General features: G+C 40.1%; 1 protein-coding gene across 6 annotated transcripts in view; it reads left to right on the forward strand.

The window, feature by feature from the left end:
- The window catches only part of LOC133520743 (cytosolic carboxypeptidase-like protein 5), a 34,032-nt gene that overhangs the window by 2,280 nt on the left and 8,690 nt on the right, over positions 1 to 23,062 (forward strand). For 2 of the 6 annotated variants that reach the window (XM_061855366.1, XM_061855360.1), the window contains exons 3-19: positions 457 to 582; positions 1,746 to 1,956; positions 3,243 to 3,364; positions 3,998 to 4,269; positions 5,964 to 6,057; positions 6,491 to 6,637; positions 7,627 to 7,776; positions 9,950 to 10,050; positions 11,319 to 11,450; positions 12,154 to 12,283; positions 14,475 to 14,564; positions 15,742 to 15,837; positions 18,055 to 18,153; positions 18,560 to 18,728; positions 20,609 to 20,747; positions 21,366 to 21,570; positions 22,352 to 22,405. In XM_061855366.1, the coding sequence (XP_061711350.1) occupies positions 457 to 582; positions 1,746 to 1,956; positions 3,243 to 3,364; positions 3,998 to 4,269; positions 5,964 to 6,057; positions 6,491 to 6,637; positions 7,627 to 7,776; positions 9,950 to 10,050; positions 11,319 to 11,450; positions 12,154 to 12,283; positions 14,475 to 14,564; positions 15,742 to 15,837; positions 18,055 to 18,153; positions 18,560 to 18,728; positions 20,609 to 20,747; positions 21,366 to 21,570; positions 22,352 to 22,405 (2,337 nt within the window). The remainder of the gene's footprint in view (positions 1 to 456; positions 583 to 1,745; positions 1,957 to 3,242; positions 3,365 to 3,997; positions 4,270 to 5,963; positions 6,058 to 6,490; positions 6,638 to 7,626; positions 7,777 to 9,949; positions 10,051 to 11,318; positions 11,451 to 12,153; positions 12,284 to 14,474; positions 14,565 to 15,741; positions 15,838 to 18,054; positions 18,154 to 18,559; positions 18,729 to 20,608; positions 20,748 to 21,365; positions 21,571 to 22,351; positions 22,406 to 23,062) is intronic. The other 4 variants (XM_061855365.1, XM_061855361.1, XM_061855363.1 and 1 more) reach the window with 4 other exon arrangements.

Consider the following 23,062-nt stretch of genomic DNA (forward strand, 5'->3'; position numbering starts at 1 on the left):
CATTCCTGAGCTTAACTTAAGTAACTTTCTCAAAGAAAATGGTATTCCAATTAACTCCATTTTGAAGATCAAAGATTTATTTTAATCTGATAAGGTACCTACGAGCGTCTAGGGGCCGTTTACATATTAATTTTTACATTTGTTAAACTAAACGCAAGTACTATCTCGGACGATTGATATTCGAAATGTCATTGGTATGTCGTAGTTAAAACTTTTTGGTAAGTAGATTTAAATATAATATCCATATTACAACAATGCTATTAATTCGTTATTAAGAAAAAAAAAATAACATTCAGTTTCCTTAAATGTACTTAGCCATAAAGCACCCCCGAAGTTAACGGAGTTTAAAAAAACACCGTATACAGTGGAGCCTGTTTATAGGGCTCTGACCAGTTAGAGAATAAGGACTGAATCTGTGTTGAATAATACAGCATTTAATGTATGTTTGTGGTACAGGTGCGGCTGAATCTAATAAACCTGAACAAGCAGGGCAAGATGTACAACCAGGGCATGGCGCCGGTCACACGGACACTGCCTGGGAAACCACAGTGGGAGAGGATAAAGGACCGGCCAGTACATTCTGTAAGCATTCTGTAGTTTAAGTTACTAGTTTTGCAAGAACATTTAAAGTTCCAATTTCACCGTCTCGAAAAATGAATTTTACGATATAAAACACCATAATACCTACTAATAACATTAGACAATTAGTACAACTGACATACACACTAGATTTTGCTAGAGTATGATAATTACTCTTAATGTATGTATATATCCAACCCATCCCATTTAACCTTTCTTAAGACTTATTTAGTAGTAAGAAAATTACATTATATAAGGAGAAAGACATAAATAAATAAAATAATAAATATGAGGGGACATCTTACACAGATCAATCTAGCCCCAACTAAGCAAAGCTTGTACTATGGGTACTAGGCGATGATATACATACTTGTATAGATAAATACATACTTATATACATAGAAAACACCTATGACAAATATCTGTTCATCACACAAATAAATGCCCTTACCGGGATACAAACCCAGGACCATCGGCTTCATAGGCAGAGTCACTACTAACTAGGCCAGGCCGCGCGTCAAACAACATAAAACGTACTGTATACACATTAAAAAAATAGATCGACAAAATATATGGATCATATTTTATTTAATGATTTATATTATTGGGAAAAGACAAATCAAATCATGACAGAAGAAAGGGGATAAAAACAAGATGGCTATATGTATTATTCACATTGCTTTTTTATAATCTTAACGAATATTTTGATAAAGTCAGTAAATGAAAATATTACCGTGCTTTGTTTATGTAAGGAAATAATGCAATAATACAATCAAGTGATCATGCGTGAATGTATGTGTAATATTAATTTAATGAAATGTGCGAAATAATTGTAATTTAATCACCTACTTGTAGCCCTCTTATATTGCTGTGCCCTTACAGGGTGTCACATGTATACCTATATGTTCCATTCCATACATGCTTGTAGTGTGATATGCAATAAACTATTATATTCTATTCTAAGCAATCGTAAACACACCCAGAGCAGCAGGAGCAGCAGGAGTAGGAAGATGTTTCTTTTCTGATCAATATTTTTTATATTTTGCACATATTCATTTAAGTGACAAAGAACAATACGCTTTTGTGTGTGCTCGGCAACGCTCGTAGCGCGCAGCTCACGCTGGCACTGAAGGTATTAATCAATTTAATCATATTGTCCCTTTCAGATGGACGACAACACATTCACGCTAACCTTCAAGTACCGAACGCCAGACAACCTGAAGGCGACGACGTTCTTCGCGTTCACCTACCCGTTCTCGTTCGCGGAACTGCAAATAGCCCTGAACTCTATAGACCTCAAGATGCTGCCCGCGCCGTCTCCGCAGGCCCCGGACGATATATACTACTGTAGGGAATGCGTTATATACTCGCTGGAAGGTACGCTATTGTGTTCATTGTGTGCTTAAAAATAGAGTTGGACTTCGCGCGTTTATATCCTTTGTACTACAGTTTCGTCTAATTATTTAGTTTTATAGTAAAAAAGTATTATTTTAGATGACTCGTACCCTACTTAGGCAAATCAGCAAGCTTCGTTGCCACAAAAACAAACACGGTACTCGACTGGAAAGCTCTCTATTATTATCTACACACATATCATAAACCTTCTATGATGCCTTAAAAATGCGTAGTAATGGCCAACATTAAGATAAACTGTTTTGTTATATCAAATTTCTTATCTGTGAAAGTGTTGTAATTGCTTCATTACTACATCATCATCGATTTGGAAATCACATTCAAATTTTGAACATCTCTGCAAAAAAAGCCATTCGATTCGACCTCCATTCTAATATCAGGCAAGATGCCTCTTTGTTCGAAGTGAAATGTAAATTGCATACAATTTTGACAAATCTCGCATGTTAGTTTATATCGATACGGAAATAGGCCCCCGACTCTAGTTCGTCTCTAAATAAAAAATAAAAAAAACTACGAATACTTTATTTGACGTTCATAAGCGTATTGTAATATGCCTACTTGAATAATAAACTATTTTTATCTTTAATGCGTGACATGCATGAAAAAAGTCTTCATTTACCGCCATTTGCCGTACAGTTTATCTTTTAATTCGTTTTAAATATAAAATAAGTTTGTTTTGTTGTTTTTAAAGTAGCAAAACTTTCGTTAAAATGAGTGATAAAGATATTTCGGCGACGCCGCCACATGTTCGCGAGTTCCGCCAAAAGAACGATTCCCCAATGTTGGCTGTAATTTGGGTTAGTGAATATATCATAGAAAGTTAATAATATGTGTGTAGATGAAATAGTATATGTAACTGTACATAATTAGGCATTAAAACACAAGTGTGGTCCTTAAACCCACACTTGCGTTTTAACGCCTTTCATTATGTAGCAGTCACATAATAGTACATTACGATACAAGTGCGAAAAATAGGAAATTCGAAACGAGTGGCGATAAATTAAAACACGACCGAAGGGAGTGTTTTAAATCGACACGAGTTGCGAATTACCTATTCGCACATGTATCGTACAACGTTTTACAGTACATATGGCCCTTTAAATGTTCGACACAGTAACGTAATATGCTACTTCTCGCACTAGTGCTATAAAGTAGCCCCATATGTATTGTAAACTACTATTACATTTAACCAGATTATAAGTATTCTACAAATCCCGCAAGCATCAACAATACATTCGATTTGTTTACAGGCAGACGAGTGGACTTGCTCACAATAAGTTCCCACCACGGCATCACGGCGGAGCGGGAGGACAGGCTCAAACATCTGTTCCCAGAGAACAAACCTAGGGCGTTCAAGTTCCAGAACAAGAAGGTAAGTTACTCGCACAAGCGCACTCACCACTGGCTGACAATTTAAACGCAGCATGGCGTAAACGAGTTACGTCGTGTAACACTAATAATAATGTGTAAATATATTTTTGGAATGTTGGCTTGTAGCGCTGGTGTCCTAGCGGTAAGAGCGTGTGACTTGCAATCCGGAAGTCGCGGGTTCAAAGTTTGAATTTCAAACACCAGTACGAACCGGGGTTCGAACTTCAAACCCCGGTTCGAACCAAAGAGTTTTCGGAACGTATGTACAAAATATCATTTGATATTTAATAGTCGCTTTTCGGTGAAGGAAAACATCGTGAGGAAACCGAACTAATCCCAATAAGGCCTAGTTTACCCCCTCAAGGGTTGGAAGGTCAATGGCAGTCACTTTCGTAAAAACTAGTGCCTACGCCAAATCTTGGGATTAATTGCCAAGCGGACCCCAGGCTCCTATGAGCCGTAGCAAAGTGCCGGGACAGCACGAGGAAGAAGATGAATGTTGGCTTGTAAAGATGATTGTGAGCTCGGCCGTACAAATGTTGTTAATAGGTACTTACTAGGTAGGAACGTATCCTTTAACATGTTTGTCAGTTGATCAAACAATTAAACTTATAGTAACCCATTACTCAACCAGGTAATCTTCATATCAGCGCGCGTGCACCCCGGCGAAACCCCCTCAAGCTTCGTTTTCAACGGGTTTCTCAACCTGCTTCTTTCGCGTCACGACCCCATCGCCATACAACTACGCAAGCTGTATGTGTTCAAGATGATACCGTTCCTCAACCCCGATGGGGTCGCCAGGGGGCACTACAGGACGGATACGAGGGGGGTTAATCTGAACAGGGTCTATTTGAACCCCTCACTGCTGTACCATCCGACGGTTTATGCGTCCAGAGCATTGATAAGGTTAGTAAAATTTAGCGTGCTAAATAAAAAGCAATTTATAAAGTACTGACATAGTATTGTTAAGAAACAAGGCGCCTTTGGTTTTATATAGTATTTTTACTCGGCGAAAATCCCACCATCTTGTTTTTCAACCGTTTTCGCAACCTGCTTCTTCCGCGTCACGACCCCATCGCTATACAATTACGCAAGCTATATAATTTTGAGATGATAGCATTCCTCAACTCCGATGGGGTCGCCAGGGGTCACTAGAGGGGGGGGGGGGGGGTAATTTGATCAGCCTAGGTCTATTTGAACCCCTCGCTGCTGTACCATCCGACGGTTTACGCGTCCAGAGTGTTGATTAGGTGACTTGTTTTCGAGACTTCGGAAAAATGATAATAGATTCACATACTACTACTACTTCACTGGCTCGGTGACCTAAAAAGGATCTTGGCCTCTGACACAAGAGAGCGCTACTCTGCCCTATCCTGCGCCTGTTCACGCCAGTTGGGTATTCCGAGGGCGGACAGGTCTTTAGAGCTTCGTCACTCCAGCAGTATCTGGGGCGCCCAATAGATTCACATATCCGTATAAGTGGCGTCTCCGGCTTTTTAGAATAGAATAGAATATCATTTATTTCAGTATAAGGACACAGTTATACAATACATATAGAGAAAGAAAGAGAAAAAATGACTTATAAATAACTTGTACACTGTATATAATTATACTGAAAAAGGTGAACACTCAGCATAATGCCAGGTCCTACTGAAGTAGTACGCTGACGCTGGTCTTCCGTGGACACCTGTAGGGAGCGTAGTTGCGCGCAGCTACCAACTACAGTTAAGTTACTAAGATAACTATAATACTTACGACAGTAAACAACGAAGCGGCAATGAAGCAGTTGACATCAAATGTTAGCATGACTAGCATGGTCCAGAAAATACATTATATGTATGTACCTAAAATAATAATATAAATAATTAGTTACAGTACTTAAGATTTGTAATGACTTCACTCAATCACTCTGGCAATACTTTTTGCTCAGAGAGAAGATAAATTTTTAGTTTTACAGTCAATCTTGCCTTAGTAACGAGCTTTAAACGGGTGTAGAGAGCTTAGAACGGGTTAGAGGGGGGCTGAAATCGACTTGCAACATTTTATTACATTCTCATTGTAAAAAGCATGTATGTTAACGTATTTTATTGTCATAGTTCGTGCGTGTCATCTACGATGTCGAACAGATTTGTCAAATTTACCCTTTAATAACATGACAATACGAGTCAAGGCAGTCGTCGGGAATGACACAATCTATAGTTTACAAGTCAAGTTATTATGTGTTAACAAACCGAGCGTATCCGGCTTTATCACCGACTGTCTCAATGTTAGTTACGGTATGGTTAATGCGTAGTCCGGGATCCGATTCCCAGGGTCTTTACACTCTTTGCCTTCGTTGGCGTATAACAGTTTATCTTAGGCGTTTTAACCTCTAGCGGCCCACCATACAAGGAAAATTGGCAATCGAATTTGAATCGATGGTATTAGAAAATAGAGTTGATTTCGTTTTGTTTTAAAATCGGACGAAACAAAACAAAAGCAACACTGTTTCATTTTATTAAGATTTTAATTTCATTGGAGGTCATTTGTACGAATGTTAGGATATTGAACCCGAAGAGGTTAATGGTGGTAACAAATTTATACACATTAATTTCTTGCAGGTACTATCATTTCGGCTGTGAAAAAGAAGATACGTTTGACGACGTTAAAAGCATAGCATCTCGCAGCATACAGAACATCAGTGAAAGCGTCGAGGTAAGAATTGGCTGTATCATCATTTCAGAACTTTACCGCATATCATACTAATATTATAAATGCAACCCGATACCGATTAATCGATTTAGATGAAATTTAATTTGAATGCAAACATTTCCAAATCAACTATATCTTAGGGGTTAGTCATACAAAAAAAAGGGGAAAATCCCACCAACCACACCATTTAACGCATACAATGCCACATCTGATTAAGCATTAAATAGACTTTATCCTCGATGCAATAGGGTTAAAACTAGGGTTGTCAGGAGTTGACAGGAGCCAAACCAAACGTGTCCGGTTTCGAACGGTCTAGTCCGGTCAAATTTGTACGAAGTTTACGTTCAATGGCCTGTAAAAACCAGTCTGGCAACCCTAATTGCAACGCCAAAGTCTCCATCACATCCGCATGTCAGACGTTACCCTCTTCAATCAGATACTCGAAACGAAGAAGAAAAAGAGTCCTCCGTACAAGTCGAAGCCGATCTCCAACAAGTCTTCGAGTACGCTGAAAGCGCGGCCGTCCACCGCCGACACGAAACGCGGGGAGCGATCCAATGAGGGCTCGTTGTTGATCGATCAGGTACAAATCGTAGAACTCGCTATCGAAAAATATCCACTGCCGAATAGTGCAGGGTTAAGCCCAACTGCTACAGGTGTAAGATGGTTTAGGTTATCCTTAAGTTATCCAAAATTCAACCGGAATGTTTTACTGATAAAAAGTTGGGAACGCCTGTTCTATTATAACCTAACCTACAAAAATACGAGTACTAACTTACTAGGACGCAATGATCCAAAGTGAGACTTGGCCTCCAACACAAGAGCACGCCATTTTATCCGGTCCTGCGCGGATTCACGCCAGTTTTCACTGACGCCGAGCTCACGGCGATCCACCTCCCCTCCCCCCGACCGACGGACCGGACTGGTAGGATGACCGACTGGACGCTGTCCTATAGGTCATCCTCATTGTCGGTCGACGGATAAGTACCGCAAAACCACCTAAATATATTAAAATGCAGTACTACAACTAATTATAACAAAACAAAGGATAATTACCCATTTTCGGCGTGGTTTTTTCTTCGATTTATGTAAATATTTTGCTATAGAAGTGCGATTTTCAAATAAAAGTCACACCTGTAGCTCTACCATGATTTCCTTTCCTTAGCAATGTCAAACTGACATTCGCTAACGTCTACGTAACTTACTATCTATACATCTCGCTCGCACTAATATGCGAGTACGAGCGACATGCACAGAAAGTAAGTAACGCACACGCTAGCGATTGTCAGTGTCAAACTGGTGGTAGCCGTACTGAACGAAAATAATACAAATACAGATGTTAGAGTTCATTTTGGGCCATTAGGAGCTTGGTGGCTTTTGGACTAGTCGGGTGGTTTGACACAGTATTAGATCGTGTCATTCACGAAGCCTTGACTCCTATTGTTATGTTTTTCAAGATTAGATTTTACTAATTTGCGCGTCATCGTGGATGACACGAACTATAGCTACTTGCTTTTATTAGCATTAGAAATATTTTCGTTATTAACACATATCGGTCTTTATTGTTATTAGCTAATGGACTCGAAAAAGGGTCCTCCGTTGAAAGGGAAGCCCGTGCCGGTGAACAAATCCTCCAACACGCTGAAGCGACCTTCCACGACCGAAGGCTCTAAGCAAAATATCAAGGCGCCGAGCTCAGGAGAGGAAAACTTAAGCGATCAGGTTAGAATCTACTTTACAGTCTTACTCACTAAGTAAGTGTAGCGTAGGGTGATATTTTTTCTTCGTTAGCGAGCGTTTTCTTTAAGAAAAAGTCATTAATCACGCTGCAGCGACCTTCCACGACCGAGGTTCCAAGCAAAACGTCAAGACGCCGAGCTCTGGAGAGGAAAAAATAAGCGATCAGTTTAGAATCCTCTATAGTCTTACTTACTAAATAAGTGTAGCAATGGGTGTTTTTATTTTCGTGTGCGAACGTTTTCTTTTAGATAAAGTTGTTAATAACGCTGAAGCGACCTTCCACGACCGAGAGCTCCAAGCTTCGAGCAACACCGACTTCCGACACGTCGGAAGGGAGGAGCCTAAGCGATATCGATACCCAACAAGTCATTCTGCCATTTTTTGCGGGGGAAAACGTGCACACAGTCTCACTTCTCACTCACTACATACAAAATCCAATCTGTAATGACGACACAAATACATAGAAAATGACACATGTCAAAGACAAATCATGCACACCTCGATCTCTTTTTGTGTACGGACGAGTCACAACATGCACTGCCATAGGTACAGTTGTACCTATGCTTCGGCAGAGGGAAAATAGTATGAATGCCGCCTCCCTTCCCGGTGTTGCTCGAAGGTTCCAAGCAAAAAGCTAAGACGCCGAGCTCTGGAGAAGGAAACTTGAGCAATCAGGTTATAATCCTCTATTAAATCTTAGATCCTAAAGCCCCATTTAGACGGTTCAAGAACTTACATGCAATATTCGATACATTATTGCTACTACAGAGTATAATGAATTCAGTCGATCGATCAAATACAGCAATGTAACGAAAATCGTATGCAGTTCTTGACGCCGAGTTTATGGAGAGGAAAAGAGTCGGGTTAGAGTACCCATGTTAGTGTTGATCAGGTTACGAGTACCGACTGATTTAAGAAGTGTTAGCCTTTGCTACGTTCGCTTGTTTCGATTTTTTTGAGCTCAAACGTAACTAGGGTTTTTTAATGATCAAATTAGTATTAGTGAAGCGCTAGTGGCCTAGCGGTAAGAGCGTGCGACTTGCAATCCGGATGTCGCGGGTTCAAACCCCGGCTCGTACCAATGAGTTTTTCGGAACTTATGTACGAAATATCATTTGATATTTACCAGTCGCTTTTCGGTGGAAAACATCGTGAGGAAACCGGACTAATCCCCACAAGGCCTAGTTTTACCCTCTGGGTTGGAAGGTCAGATGGCAGTCGCTTTCGTAAAAACTAGTGCCTACACCAAATCTAGGGATTAGTTGTCAAGCGGACCCCAGGCTCCCATGAGCCGTGACAATATTCCGGGACAACGCGAGGAAGAAGGAAATTAGTATTAGTTGAGGGTCAATCGGTCCTCGCTAGAAGTACGAAAGACCGATTGCCTTTGAGTTTCAGCTTTTTTTATCTGTAATTGGTAACGTAACATCTTGCGATCCACGTACTTTTTTTATATTTCACTGTCAAAACTTGAGTGAATACTGAAAGATTTTATAAAGGCTTACAAAAAAAAAATCATCAGATATCGGGCTAACGTCATGCTTCATGTTTGTTCGGAAGTTTTACCAAATTTATTTCAGGATTAGCATACTTTGCTTATTACGCATTGATCTAAAATTAAGTAATAGAGCTTTAGATAAAACTCTAATTTGCAGCGTTACGCTGACTGGACGCGCCAAATTAATTAAGGCGATAAGAACGTTTTACGTCAGCGTAATTCAGGAAATTACCTTGGTGATAGTTTTTTCATGGTGTCAATCAATCTTGTTTTTTCTTAGAATCATAATATCTAATACAAGTATATAATATTTGAGATCAAATGCACTAATGCAATAAAATTAAAACAGAAATAAGAGTCAAAGTCGGACGTCCCCACTCGGCCTCCGAAAAGCTTCACTTCACACTAAATTAAATGAACGCCGGAATGGGATATACGACTGAATTAGTTTTCAAATGAACATCGGGCTACACTGGATAGTGCCTCTACCTACATGATAGATTTAAAAAAAACTTTATTACCAAAAAAAAAAACAGCATACCATCAGATCCACAGCGCAGGCTTCGTCACATTATAGAAAGCTCATCCACCTTCCTACCCTACATGATTATTAAGTATAATTTATCATTTTATATACCTACATAATTTGTGTGGCAGGTATACGAGCTGAAGCTGCGTGAGATGACGTCACAGACGACGGAAACGCACTCACCTCGACCCTCTAACAATCCCTCTCTGCTGAATGACGAGACGCTCAGGTAAGGCACTTAGTAGGGTTCCGTAATTCGAAAGGATCACTTTGACAACCGGTTTGGCCTAGTGGGTAGTGACCCTGCCTATGAAGCTGATGGTCCCTGGTTCAAATCCTGATAAGGGCATTTATTCGTGTGATGAGCATGGATATTTGTTCCTGAGTCATGGGTGTTTTCTACGTATTTAAGTATTTATAAATATTTATATATTATATATATCGTAGTCTAAGTACCCTCAACACAAGCCTTATTGAGCTTACTGTGGGACTTAGTCAATTTGTGTAATAATGTCCTATAATATTTATTTATTTATCACTCGTGCGTCCGTCTGTCACACCCTATTTCGCTTTCTTTTCACTCATGTTTCACGAACAAGAAAACCAGTGTTAAAAATGGTGTGTTGTACGGATCCGTTGAAACGCGAGTTTGACTCCTGATTTTTATTTGGCAAGCGGTACTATATTTTTAATTCAATTTAGGCTGGAGCTACTGATTGCGAAATCAGAAGATTTTGGAATGTGAACAATAACATTTTTACTAGTAATCAAAAGGGCATCGGCTAAAGGTTGTGGCGGCACCCTTTCAAGCGATGCCGCCATACCTTTGGCCTTTGATCTATTAGATATCGCCACTTTTTGATATTCAACAAATTTAACACATATCAGTGAAATAATAAGGATCAAAGTCAAATGGCGTTCCAAAAGTTTTAATCATGTGTCGAAAGATGGCAGTAAATTTACTGTGGCTACAAAGTTTTCTTTGACAATCCATCACTATTTAGAATTCTCTTTGATTTGAAGTAAATGTAAAAACCACGACAGCACGGCTTCACTTTAAATTGAACCGTTTTCCTTTACAGTAATGGTTCCATTTGAAGTACGGCGCAACGTGCTGCTGCCACTACAGTCGGAAATTGAATTGTATGAAATAATGTTACAATTTCAGTGGCACTTTATTCGCGGATTTATACAAATTTTTTAGTCCCTATTTAGCGTTTCTCATTAATGACTGTTGCAAAAACCGATCAGCTGAGAAGGATCATCCACAACTTTGTGCGATTTGAAGGGCACAACAGGATATAAAAAAATAAATAAATGTTTTCCACATTGGTTGGTTTGACAAATTGTGACTGTGTTGCACCTCGTGTTGTGACCTTGCGCTTTACGTAGACACTTCATAATGCGGTGTCTGTTCAGAATAAGGCTATCACTCTGCCTGTTGGCGTTGCCATAGTCAAGTATAAAACAGTAGGACAACATTGGTCGGTTGGACAGATCGTGCCTGGGCTCGGCGGTGCACCTGAGCTCTAGCGACGAGCTCAACATCCAGGGCCATAACCCGCTGCTCCCGCTGCGCGACACGCTCAAAAACAGCATCAGCCTGCTCATGGGCACGGCCTCTGCCTCGTAAGGGCTAATTTACTCACTACGCATCGCAGGATTCGATTCAATTTTGATTCGTAAATAAAAAATCTGAATATAATGGAATATTTATAGGCATATTGACAGCTAGGGGATAAACCAGCGATTAACCTGACCGTTTTCATTTCTGTATTCAGCAAAACTGTCTGCTCGCATTTTTATAAATAAAGTAATGAAAATAATCACCGCCTTACGTGATATTCGAACCGCGAGGGTTATGAAATGCTGACCCACCTCTCCAGCGACTAAACTACCGGTTCCTTCATTTAATAAATGCTATTTATTTATAATATCTGTGTCCTGCGATGCATTGGTGGTAATCAAACGCCTGTATAATGTTACTTTCTAGGTATATACTAGGTATGCTATATAAATTATATTTACTTCTTTAGAATTTTATCCGCTGTACATAATTAGGATGAGCTTTAATAGTGTAACGTTACCTACTTATTAGCAAGGTATAGATAACGAAAAGGATTTGTGTAAATACCTATGTATTATATAAAACATAAGTAAAACCTAAATATGTGTAAATATCTAAATAATTCGGTATCTGATGATAAGTATTTAGTTTAGCTTTAGTCTGGCTCATTTAAGGCGAGGTGTTCTTTTCGGGACCGACCTATATAGAATGTGGTTCCGAAAATATCACCAACCGGCTCTTCTTTATTCTATTTGTTTTTCTCAGTGAATCCGCTCGCAAAGAGACCCCGAACGTCCGAATGGGCTGGTGCAACGACTGCCGGCGCGCCGTCAACAGACTGCAGGAGACCATGCCCGGCCTCGCGGGCACTGTGGCCGGCTACAACGCCGCCGTGGTGAGTCCGTGTGCTTAGTGAACCACTCGCAGTCCGCATGGCTAGTGCGACTGCCGACGACAGACTGTAGGAGATCATTCCCGGACTCGCAGGCAATGTTGCCAGCTACAACGCCGCCGTGGTGAGTCCGTGTGCTTAGTGAACCACTCGCAGTCCGCATGGCTGGTGCGACTGCCGACGACAGACTGTAGGAGATCATTCCCGGACTCGCAGGCAATGTTGCCAGCTACAACGCCGCCGTGGTGAGTCCGTGTGCTTAGTGAACCACTCGCAGTCCGCATGGCTGGTGCGACTGCCGACGACAGACTGTAGGAGATCATTCCCGGACTCGCAGGCAATGTTGCCAGCTACAACGCCGCCGTGGTGAGTCCGTGTGCTTAGTGAACCACTCGCAGTCCGCATGGCTGGTGCGACTGCCGACGACAGACTGTAGGAGATCATTCCCGGACTCGCAGGCAATGTTGCCAGCTACAACGCCGCCGTGGTGAGTCCGTGTGCTTAGTGAACCACTCGCAGTCCGCATGGCTGGTGCGACTGCCGACGACAGACTGTAGGAGATCATTCCCGGACTCGCAGGCACTGTTGCCAGCTACAACGCCGCCGTGGTGAGTCCGTGTACTTAGTTAACCACTCGCAGTCCGCATGGCTGGTGCGACTGCCGACGACAGACTGTAGGAGATCATTCCCGGACTCGCAGGCACTGTTGCCAGCTACAACGCCGCCGTGGTGAGTCCGTGTGCTTAGTGAACCACTCGCAGTCCGCATGGCTGGTGCGACTGCCGACGACAGACTGTAGGAGATCATTCCCGGACTCGCAGGCACTGTTGCCAGCTACAACGCCGCCGTGGTGAGTCCGTGTGCTTAGTGAACCACTCGCAGTCCTCATGGCTGGTGCGACTGCCGGCGACAGACTGTAGGAGATAATTCCCGGACTCGCAGGCACTGTTGCCAGCTACAACGCCGCCGTGGTGAGTCCGTATGCTCAGTGAACGACTCGCAATCCGCATGGCTGGTGCGACTGCCGACGACAGACTGTAGGAGATCATTCCCGGACTCGCAGCCACTGTTGCCAGCTACAACGCCGTCGTGGTGAGCCCGTGTGCTTAGTGAACCACTCGCAGTCCGCATGGCTGGTGCGACTGCCGACGTCAGACTGTAGGAGATCATTCCCGGACTCGCAGGCACTGTTGCCAGCTACAACGCCGCCGTGGTGAGTCCGTGTGCTTAGTGAACCACTCGCAGTCCGCATGGCTAGTGCGACTGCCGACGACAGACTGTAGGAGATCATTCCCGGACTCGCAGGCACTGTTGCCAGCTACAACGCCGCCGTAGTGAGTCCGTGTCCTCAGTGAACAATACGCAGTCCGCATGGCTGTTGCGATTGCCGACGACAGACCACAGGAGACCATCCCCGGCTTCGCGGGCACACCGTGGCCGCGAGTTTCTGGTTATGGGCATTAATCAAAAGTAATTATAACAATATGAAGCAGTTCGATAATTATTCATTTGATTTTCGTAAATTTTCTGTCGTCTAAAAACTTATGACCACGTATATTGTATGTTAAAAAAATTGAATTTCTTATTTGAAAACACTCAAAAGCGAATCTTACTAACTATAAAACCCAGATGGATTGGTGTTTCGTCCTTATTGAAAATTAAATCGCATCATTACTTTACAATTTATTACAGTCGAAAAATAATTATTATAAAAATGAACCGTAGTTGATTGAACTGTCGTTGTCATACGCATACTCCATATTGTAAATTTTATCGAAATCGCTAGAGTCGTTTTTGAGAAATTATTAGGAAAAAATGCAAATGTATCTGAAATATATTGATACATTATTTGCCTTTACTGTATTTTATTTTACTTTAGAAACAAAAAAAAAAGAAATTCAAGTTTGAAATTCAAATCTCGTACGCAACGACTGCTCTTCTCTCAGGTTAATCGAGGATAGTTCTACCTACCCTTCGCGTTTGAAAAGACTATTGCGTGTATTCTTTGTTAAATGCAAACGTCCTTGCATTTAAATTTTCTAATGACTATGTACATATAAATCTGCTCTGTTACGTCAGGAAAGAAATATAACATCAATCGTTTTGATTGCTCAAAACAACTTTTCGTCTTGTATTATATCCCCCTACCGCTGCCACCCAGTATTTCCAAGCTAAATTCTCTTTCTCCCTCCAGTCTCGAGGGAGCAGCCCTTGCCACTCCATCGAAGAGTACCGCGAAGTTCAGAAACAGCAATATGACGAGCAGAAGGCGTTGGAGAGAAAGGTTCTAAGATAATCATAGATAAATTAATTTTAAGAAGCTAAAATGGTGCAAACTATTTTAGCCAGAAATTTGACAGTAGAGTATTCAAAGTGTTTCGCCAACCGAAATAGCAAAACATAGGCGTTTGAAACGGACATGATATTGACCCTTATGGTCGAAGGATATTACGATGGTCAAACGTCGATGCTTTTCATCCTAGATAGCACGTATTGTACGGGAACGCACAAAAACTCCTTTCAGCATATATGTATTAGCATGTTTCAGCATGCTGCAGAATTTCTTACGCAGATTTAATCTTAGATGTTCGACCTAGATTTGTTCTTTGCACATGCCTCTAGGTGGAAAAATTGCGTATTAATAAATAACTTGCGTATTAATTAATTACGATTTTAAAATGTTATACTACCTATTTCAGGGATTTAATAGTAATTTATGTGACTGCTACATAACGAAAGTCATTAAAATACGAGTGTTGGTTTAGGAAACGAACTAAGTGAGTTTCTTAAAAGGGCCACGCGAGTGTTTTAATGGCTAATTATGTAGAGTTAGATACACTATTTTATCTGCACACATAATAAAAACTTTCTATTATATATTCACTAACCCAAATTACAGCCAACATTGGGGCATCGTTGCTCTCTTGGCGGAACTCGAGAATACGAGGTGGCGCCTCCGAAATATCCTTATCGCTCATTTTACACGAAACTTTTGCAATTTGTTGTTTGTAAGTTCATTTTATACTTAAAACTAATTAAAAGATATACTGTACGTCAAATGGCGGTAAATGAAAACTCTTTTCACGCATTTCACACATTCGTAGTTTTTTTTAATTCAAAGACAATCTAGAGTCGGGGGCTTATTTCCGTATCGTTCGATACAAACTAACATGCGAGATTTGTCCAAATTATATGCAATTGACATTTCGAACAAAAAGGCATCTCGACTGATATTAGAGTAGAGGTCAAATAGATAAGAAATTTATTGTTACAAAACAGTTTATAGTACCTAATGTTGGCCATTATTTACGGATTTTGAAGCCATCATAGAGGATTTATGATATGTGTAAATAAAATTCTTAAGTATAAAATACGCACTGGAAATCAAAGATCGTCAATGATATGATTATAGGTAAATTGATCGTTCATTTTTTTAGATATTTTTTATGTTTTTTTCGCAGCTTCAAGACTTAGAGCAGGCAGCAACGGACGAGACCATTTACTTCTGTACAAACTGCTTCAAGCGATACATCGTCACACATAATAATGAGGAAATTGTACGTTTTTTGTTTTATTTTTTCATTAAACTACTAGTGGTATATCTACTATACAGTCAAGTGTAAAAATATGGGTGTACACATCTTACTCGAAAATATGTCCCATAGCATCTTATTCCAGTGTAATAAGAGCCTAGTACCATATTTATGAGACGATTCTTTCGATACATATTTTAGCACTTGACTGTACTACACCGGTTAATAATATGAAAATATATTAAATATCAGTCCACATACCAAACTACTAATGTAGTTTATATAAACAGAAATACAACACAAAAAGTTTCAAAAAGTAGAAATCTACATATTTAATAACTTGATTGGTTTCCTACTAATATTGTGGTTATTAAGTAAATAATTAAAATACTAAATTGTTACACGTCCCTATCTTTAACTTGGGGATGTATTTGTATGTATTTTATTAGGGATGTATGGTATGAATAATTACAATATTCACGCGATTCGTAAGAGAAGACGTTAGATGTGAATGGAATGTATCGGTTTCAAGTATCTCGCAATCGCTTGTTATACGCGTAATATCTAATATTGTATAAAGTGATTGAAGTAATGAATGATGAATGAAGTGAACCAAACAGATTCGTTTGATTCTTGCCATTTAGAAAGCGGCGATAGAATTAACGAGACCACTGACACATAAAAATAGTGGACAATTATACTAAACTGAGTTCTGCTTATATTTATCCTATAATGAGGGACGTAGTTAATTTCATATCTATACATGACTATACCCGACAACCATAAGTAGTCTAATTTGGGAAAAAGGGCGGATAATATAAAAAGTAAGCGCAAAGGGGAGTCCCCTACTTTTTTAAATGATCCGCTTACATTTTTAAAACTTTAACTTTGGCGCCATTTTCTACTGATAATTGGGCAAGCCAATAGTCTATATAAATGGATATCGTGTTTATGTCACTGACAAACATGTACTAGACAGGCTATCGAGAAAAAATTGTGTCATTTTCGGCGTTTGACTTCTGTCACTATGCTAAAGAATATGCATAGCTGTGTAGCTAGCCAGAGGCGAAACTGTTATGACAACTGTTCATTTTCTGCCTACATACGCACTGTAAAGAATCTAGATAAAATGTATTTATCTCCTTAAAAGTGTATTGAAATTGTTTTACACATGTAACACGGACGACATTAAAATTTATAAAATTAGTCATATAAGTCTTTCTATTTGACTCTCGTACTCGTAGCAATTTTGATAAAATCGCGCTTATGGCATAATATACTCTTTAAATACTCAGTACCTGGGCGACCGAGCTTTGCTCGGTTATAACAATTTATTGTAATATGGTGGTCTATAGGTGATAATCTTAACTACATTTTTTTACTAAATTAAACTTGTCTAAAACAATAAAAATTAAAAAATTATATATAAACTTGAACATATAAAAAAACTAAAGGTAGTCCGGGCGAGATTTAAACTCGTAACACTCGTTTAGCAGTCCGCGTCTTAACCCGCTGGACCAGACGGACAGTGACCGGCAACACGAAATTAGCGACCATATTCTGCGTCGAAAATAAAACGCATGAAAACTTGAAAACACGCGTTTTCCCAAACATAAGACTAATCTAGATAGATTGTATACCCCCAAAAACCCCCATATACCAAATTTCAGCGAAATCGTTAGAGCCGTTTCCGAGATCACAGAAATATATATATTTATATATATATATATATATATATATATATATATATATATATATATACAAGAATTGCTCGTTTAAAGGTATAAGATATTTTCTCAAAAAACACTACAAAAAATTAGGAGATAAAGAGTAATATATCATTATTGTGTATATATTCTGCAAACAATAAGGTAGGTAATCGTTAGTACCTGCGTGTTACATCTACGAAAAACGCGAGAGTATAAAGTGACGTTTCTAAACAAGAGTTTTTTCGCAGTGGATTGTTATTATATTGATTTTATCATGTTTCTTGATATTATTAGAATACATTTTCATTCACACAAGGACATTTTTAATTTTTATAATTATTTAAAATTTTGTCACATGAGTGGCATCTCGTCAGTAGTCGGAGACGTACTAAACGCAATGAAGTACACTAGCCGTATTGTACGTGAGGAAATTGCCTCGCGCGTATGCTCGCTCTATGTGGACCCGCCTATTGAGGTGCCGCCTTTTGTTAGAGATACCGACTCTAGTACTATACCTCAATGGTTTGTTTAGAAATTGGTGTCTGGCGTGTCGACGGTGAGCGTGGCCGTGGCGGCCGGCGACGGCGACAGCGGGCACGCGCGACAAGCGGACGACGAGCACGAACCCAAGGTGAACTACACATTGTACTGAACTATTCCGTCTACACTAGGTTTGCATTTCACCCACGTGGCAGTAACAGTGTATGGGAGTACTTGACGTAGCACGCGTTACTGTACAATACTGTAACATGCTAACGCGAGCTCAAAAACTCAAGCTATTTTATACCAAACAAAATAACGATTTATTTTCTATGAATTCCAAACGGGATTGAAATAAGAAATTTTTATCCTAAAACCGGTTTTTATAGATCACTCTATCAAAAAAACCGCTGAGTTTGCTTGCCTAGAGAGCCATGCACGTCATTGTAAAAAAAATATTGATACGGATTGGAAAAAGGTGACGTCATAGTTTTATATCTGTTTTCTTTATCTAACCAGACACTTAAATTAACAAAACATCCTTGTGTGCTCTACAGCTGCGGTTACTACCAGCACCACCAGCGCCACCCAAAGAAGAGAAGAGCAAGTCGCCCACCCCCGTGGCGCGGAGCCGCAAGAAGCCGCCCCCGCCGCCGCCCAAGCCCAAGGAGCCCGAGTCCGGGCTGTTCTTGTACATAGACCTGCACGGACACGCCTCTAAGAAAGGTTAAACGAGCAATTATTAGGGTTGGCACGACTTGACGTTCCTTTGCGTGCACAACCACAGATAAGATAATGAATAAAATTTTGCAACCCTAAATAGCCGAAAGGGATAGTGCCATACATTAGAAAGAGACGGCATGATTTGTCCCTGAATCGCTGTCACTGTTTTGTAGGAAGTGTCATTTCTATACGGTAGTGCTATTATTTATTCTGTCCTATACTCTGTATCTTTAGGTATTTAAATAAAAGTAAACAAAATCTACTCTCAAATGGCTCCTTCAGCCAGTTGAGGGTAGATGAAAACAAAACATTACGTGATAAAATAATGTAGGTTAAAATCAGGTCGTTCAGTGACAGATCCAGACGGTTTTGTAATTGGTTGGTTAACTAATAAACGTTTTAACTACCCGAAAATGTACAAATTATTTGTTTACTTTTATTTAGATACCTAAAAATACAGAGTATAGTACCATATCTTGTGGCTATTATCACCATCAAAGAAAAGAAAGGCACCCACACCTCTAGCACGGAACAACAAGTCAATTTCAACCCTAAACAATTTTTGTCTACGTTTTTAGGTAAGTGATTCCCCTTTCTCAACTTACAAACCTAGCGGCAGCTGACCTTCACATTGTTTCATTAAAATCTCCCTTAACCACTTTAAGAGAAGCCATCGGGAAGCTATGAACCATACTTACCGCTAAACTAAGTAGCGAGTCAGATCGGAAATCATCAGAATCGTTCTATCTCTATTGCACTTGCACGGCCTTATTGAATGGGTCTCACAACAATAATTGGTGCAGGTAGTATTACGTATACGGTACCTGACTTTTACCCGTGCGTTTTGCGTTTTAACTGTGTGGTGTCCGGCTTAAGAATAGCACCAACCCTAAAAGAACAAGGGTGTCGTAAGAGGCGACTAAGTTCACGAAGGAAGCCGTCATGTTACGCTTCGTCACAGGGGAGATAAGCCTCTAAGCATTGGGTTGCAACTTATGTAGGAGAAGGAAAACTCCAAAATCAAACCCGGGACGGAGTCCCCGTTAGGCGTGAGTAGGGTCCAACCTGAAATGTGCGGTAGACTTCTGCAGCCAACCTGGCTCCACACGTATTGGCTTGCCTTTCCTGTGGGTCCGGCCAGTGAGGTCGAGAGGGTGGCGCAGGTGCTGGGTATCCCTACGTTTTCCTTAACTCCGTCCCAGGCGGTATAATGTCTCTGGACATTGCACTATAGATCGTCTGAAATAGACGCTAAGGCCAGTACGAGTAGTACCTGACTTTTATTGCTCGACTCGCCGCATGGTGCTGTGGGTATGATATTTGTTCCTGGCTAGGACCTAACCTGCACTGCAAAGGAGTGTTTTTAACACAGTACTCCAAGTCCCGCTAGGCTAGACTATGACCAAGAAAGAATAAATAAGAATAAACTATAAAACTAAATACTTATCTAAAGTTTTGATTTCATGGGTGCTGCATCGTAGGGAAATATTACGCAAAACTCTGTGTAGAGAGCGCCACTAGCACGTACCGAGGGTCTACTGCGAAACAACAAAATCTTTGTCACTCTTGCGCATTCGAACGATAGAGAAGCAGATAACGAAATTTCTATTTTTGCGATTCGCGATAGGATCTCAGCAAACAAACCGCTTTGATGCACAATGTCATAGTGAAAACGTCACAAAAAACCTGTTTAACACTTTCAGTGCCAAGCGCCCCATTTCCAATACAAAATGAACACACATACTTGTTCTTGGCAGTGATAATTTTAAAACATAGTATGTATAAGTTACTCTGTGGTTTACAATATGTGCTGCACTCTGACGGTAGAACATTGCAGATTACCCCCTATTCATAAGAACCTAATAAATGAAATTGCACCACAGGTATCTTTATGTACGGGAACCACTTCGAGGACTGTGAAGCTTCGGTAGAGTGCATGTTGCTTCCTCGAATAATGTCGCTTAACAACATGCACTTCCATTTCTCGTCGTGCAATTTCACGGAGCGAAATATGTACCTTAAGTGAGTATTTTCTTTAGCCTGTAATTTTAAATATGTTTTACAGGATTTTATTTTGATTTCTTAGAATCTAGTTTCACCTGCATACATTTGCTTATAATTTCCACATATTTAATACATTATATGATATAAATATTACCCACATCGCCCCAAAACGGCATCAAAACTTGTGAAATGGGCATAAACGTAAACAATGGAGCAAATGTTTTAAGACTCCTTGACATAGGAAGCAACCTCGTTGAAATCATCAGTAATATGAAGATAAATATAAAACACCTTTATTCGTGACAGTCACAAACATCTACGAGCATGTACAGGTAACAAAAACAGAAGAACAGAACATTAATATGACATTTATATTTTAGTGTACAAAACAAATACTCTTTAGCTTTGCCCACATATGCTTTATTTCCTAATTTTGTTCACTTATAATTTTTACATTATCTAACTAACCGCAAATATTCTGTTAATTTAGTTAGGGCAAGGTAAGCAATGTAGGCAAAATATTTTTGTTTAATTTTCAATAAATGCTTAAACTTTCCGCCTGTTAAATATTTGTAGCTGAGCAAACCCCCTCGGATTATTTTTTCAAATGCCCATAAACCCCTGTTCAATCGGCAGGGACCGCCGCGACGGCATGTCCCGCGAGGGCTCCGGCCGCGTGGCCGTGCTGAAGGCCACGGGGCTGGTGCGCTCGTACACGCTGGAGTGCAACTACAACACGGGCCGCCTGGTCAACGTGCTGCCGCCCGCCGTCAAGGACGCGCCCGCCGCGCCCGTCACGCAGCCCGTGCCGCCCAAGTACACGCCGCATATATTCGAAGAGGTAATGTTTCCGGGGAACTAACACTCTTAGCATGTCAACAAAGAAACGCTACAGGGTGACTACTGATGTTCCATCGGATAGTTTACAAAATTGCGAAATTTCCCCTTAGAATAATTTCGGAAACTTTGGAGATTGAAATTTTCTATTTCCATAATTTCGTATGAATCTTTCCTGAAATTTCCGGGAACTTTCCCAACTTTTTTAAACTATCCGTAATTTGAACATCTGTAAGAGTGACAGCTTCATACAGTGCTCGTAATGACTAAGGAAATCATGCAAGTCCAGACCGGAACGCTCGAGCCTATAGGTATATTAACACGATTTTATGAAGCTGTAATCTGTGACGTTTCTTTACTGCTGTAGTAATTGATAATAATAGAGAGATCTGGACATTGTAACATCTCTATTCTCTTCTCATTTTCTGTCCTAGAAAAAATACGAATGGCGTATCTCAGTAACTAATATATTCGAAATATATAGACTACTTAGCTTAGCGCATAGGTTTGCAACGTAGGTTCAGATAACTATTCCCCAAATAGAACCTGCAACTTTGCCATCAGGTTTTGATATACTTACGTGCATTTTGTGCCCTCATCTATTTGCATATCTCCGTGATATTTAAATACAGGATCACAATATATGTCAAGCGTGTAGTAGTTTTATATAACAGTTACGTAGCATTAACCGTGGGCAAAAATCCGTTGACAAAGTTGCCACTTAATTCACTGAAATAGTTCGCACAAGCAATGACCAAGTTTTAGAATCGGTACCCACATTTCAGATAAGGGCCCGCAATAAGAATCTGGAGAATGCGGAAGATATAGATCCCTGGCAGGTTGGTCTCCTCGGAGCTGGCTTATTCCCAGTAGCTCAGTGAAACCTGGCAATTTTACCAATGGATACAACTTTGCCCTACCATTTGACTTTGAGTGGAAAAGTATTCTCGGTAAATTCCCAATGTGGTAAACTTGTCAAGTAAAAGTAATAATTATTAATTATGTTGTCATTGTATTAATATTGATAACATGATTTTCATGAGGTGGTAAAAGTCGTATTTATATACATATTATTTGAGTACCTACTTACTTGTCAATCTTGTCAATTTTGCAAAATTTGTTACACATTTTTAAGGTGCGTTTTACATAGACGTAATGTTTTTTATCAAGCGAAAATCATGAAATCAGGTTTCAAATTGATGGAGTTCCTAGAGAAAGGCCTCGAGATTGCTAATTAAATTTTTGGCAACCGTATTGTGATCTATAAAAGCGCTACATTACAAAAACTGCTAGCTGAACCTACTGCACCTTAGTAAGTCACTAGTCTAATGGGAAAAACAGGAGCTTCCATTAGCGCATCACTTATAGTCATAGCGCACAATATGCTGTAGTATTAGTGCCAGAAGCAACCATCGCGCTGCACACCGACCCACACTGATCGATTGATTAGTCGTTTTTAATGCGTGTTTGACGACTTTTTGAAAAGTTGAGTCGAA

This window comes from Cydia pomonella, chromosome 8 (assembly GCF_033807575.1).
Source record: "Cydia pomonella isolate Wapato2018A chromosome 8, ilCydPomo1, whole genome shotgun sequence".
NCBI classification, from domain to species: Eukaryota; Metazoa; Arthropoda; class Insecta; order Lepidoptera; family Tortricidae; genus Cydia; species Cydia pomonella.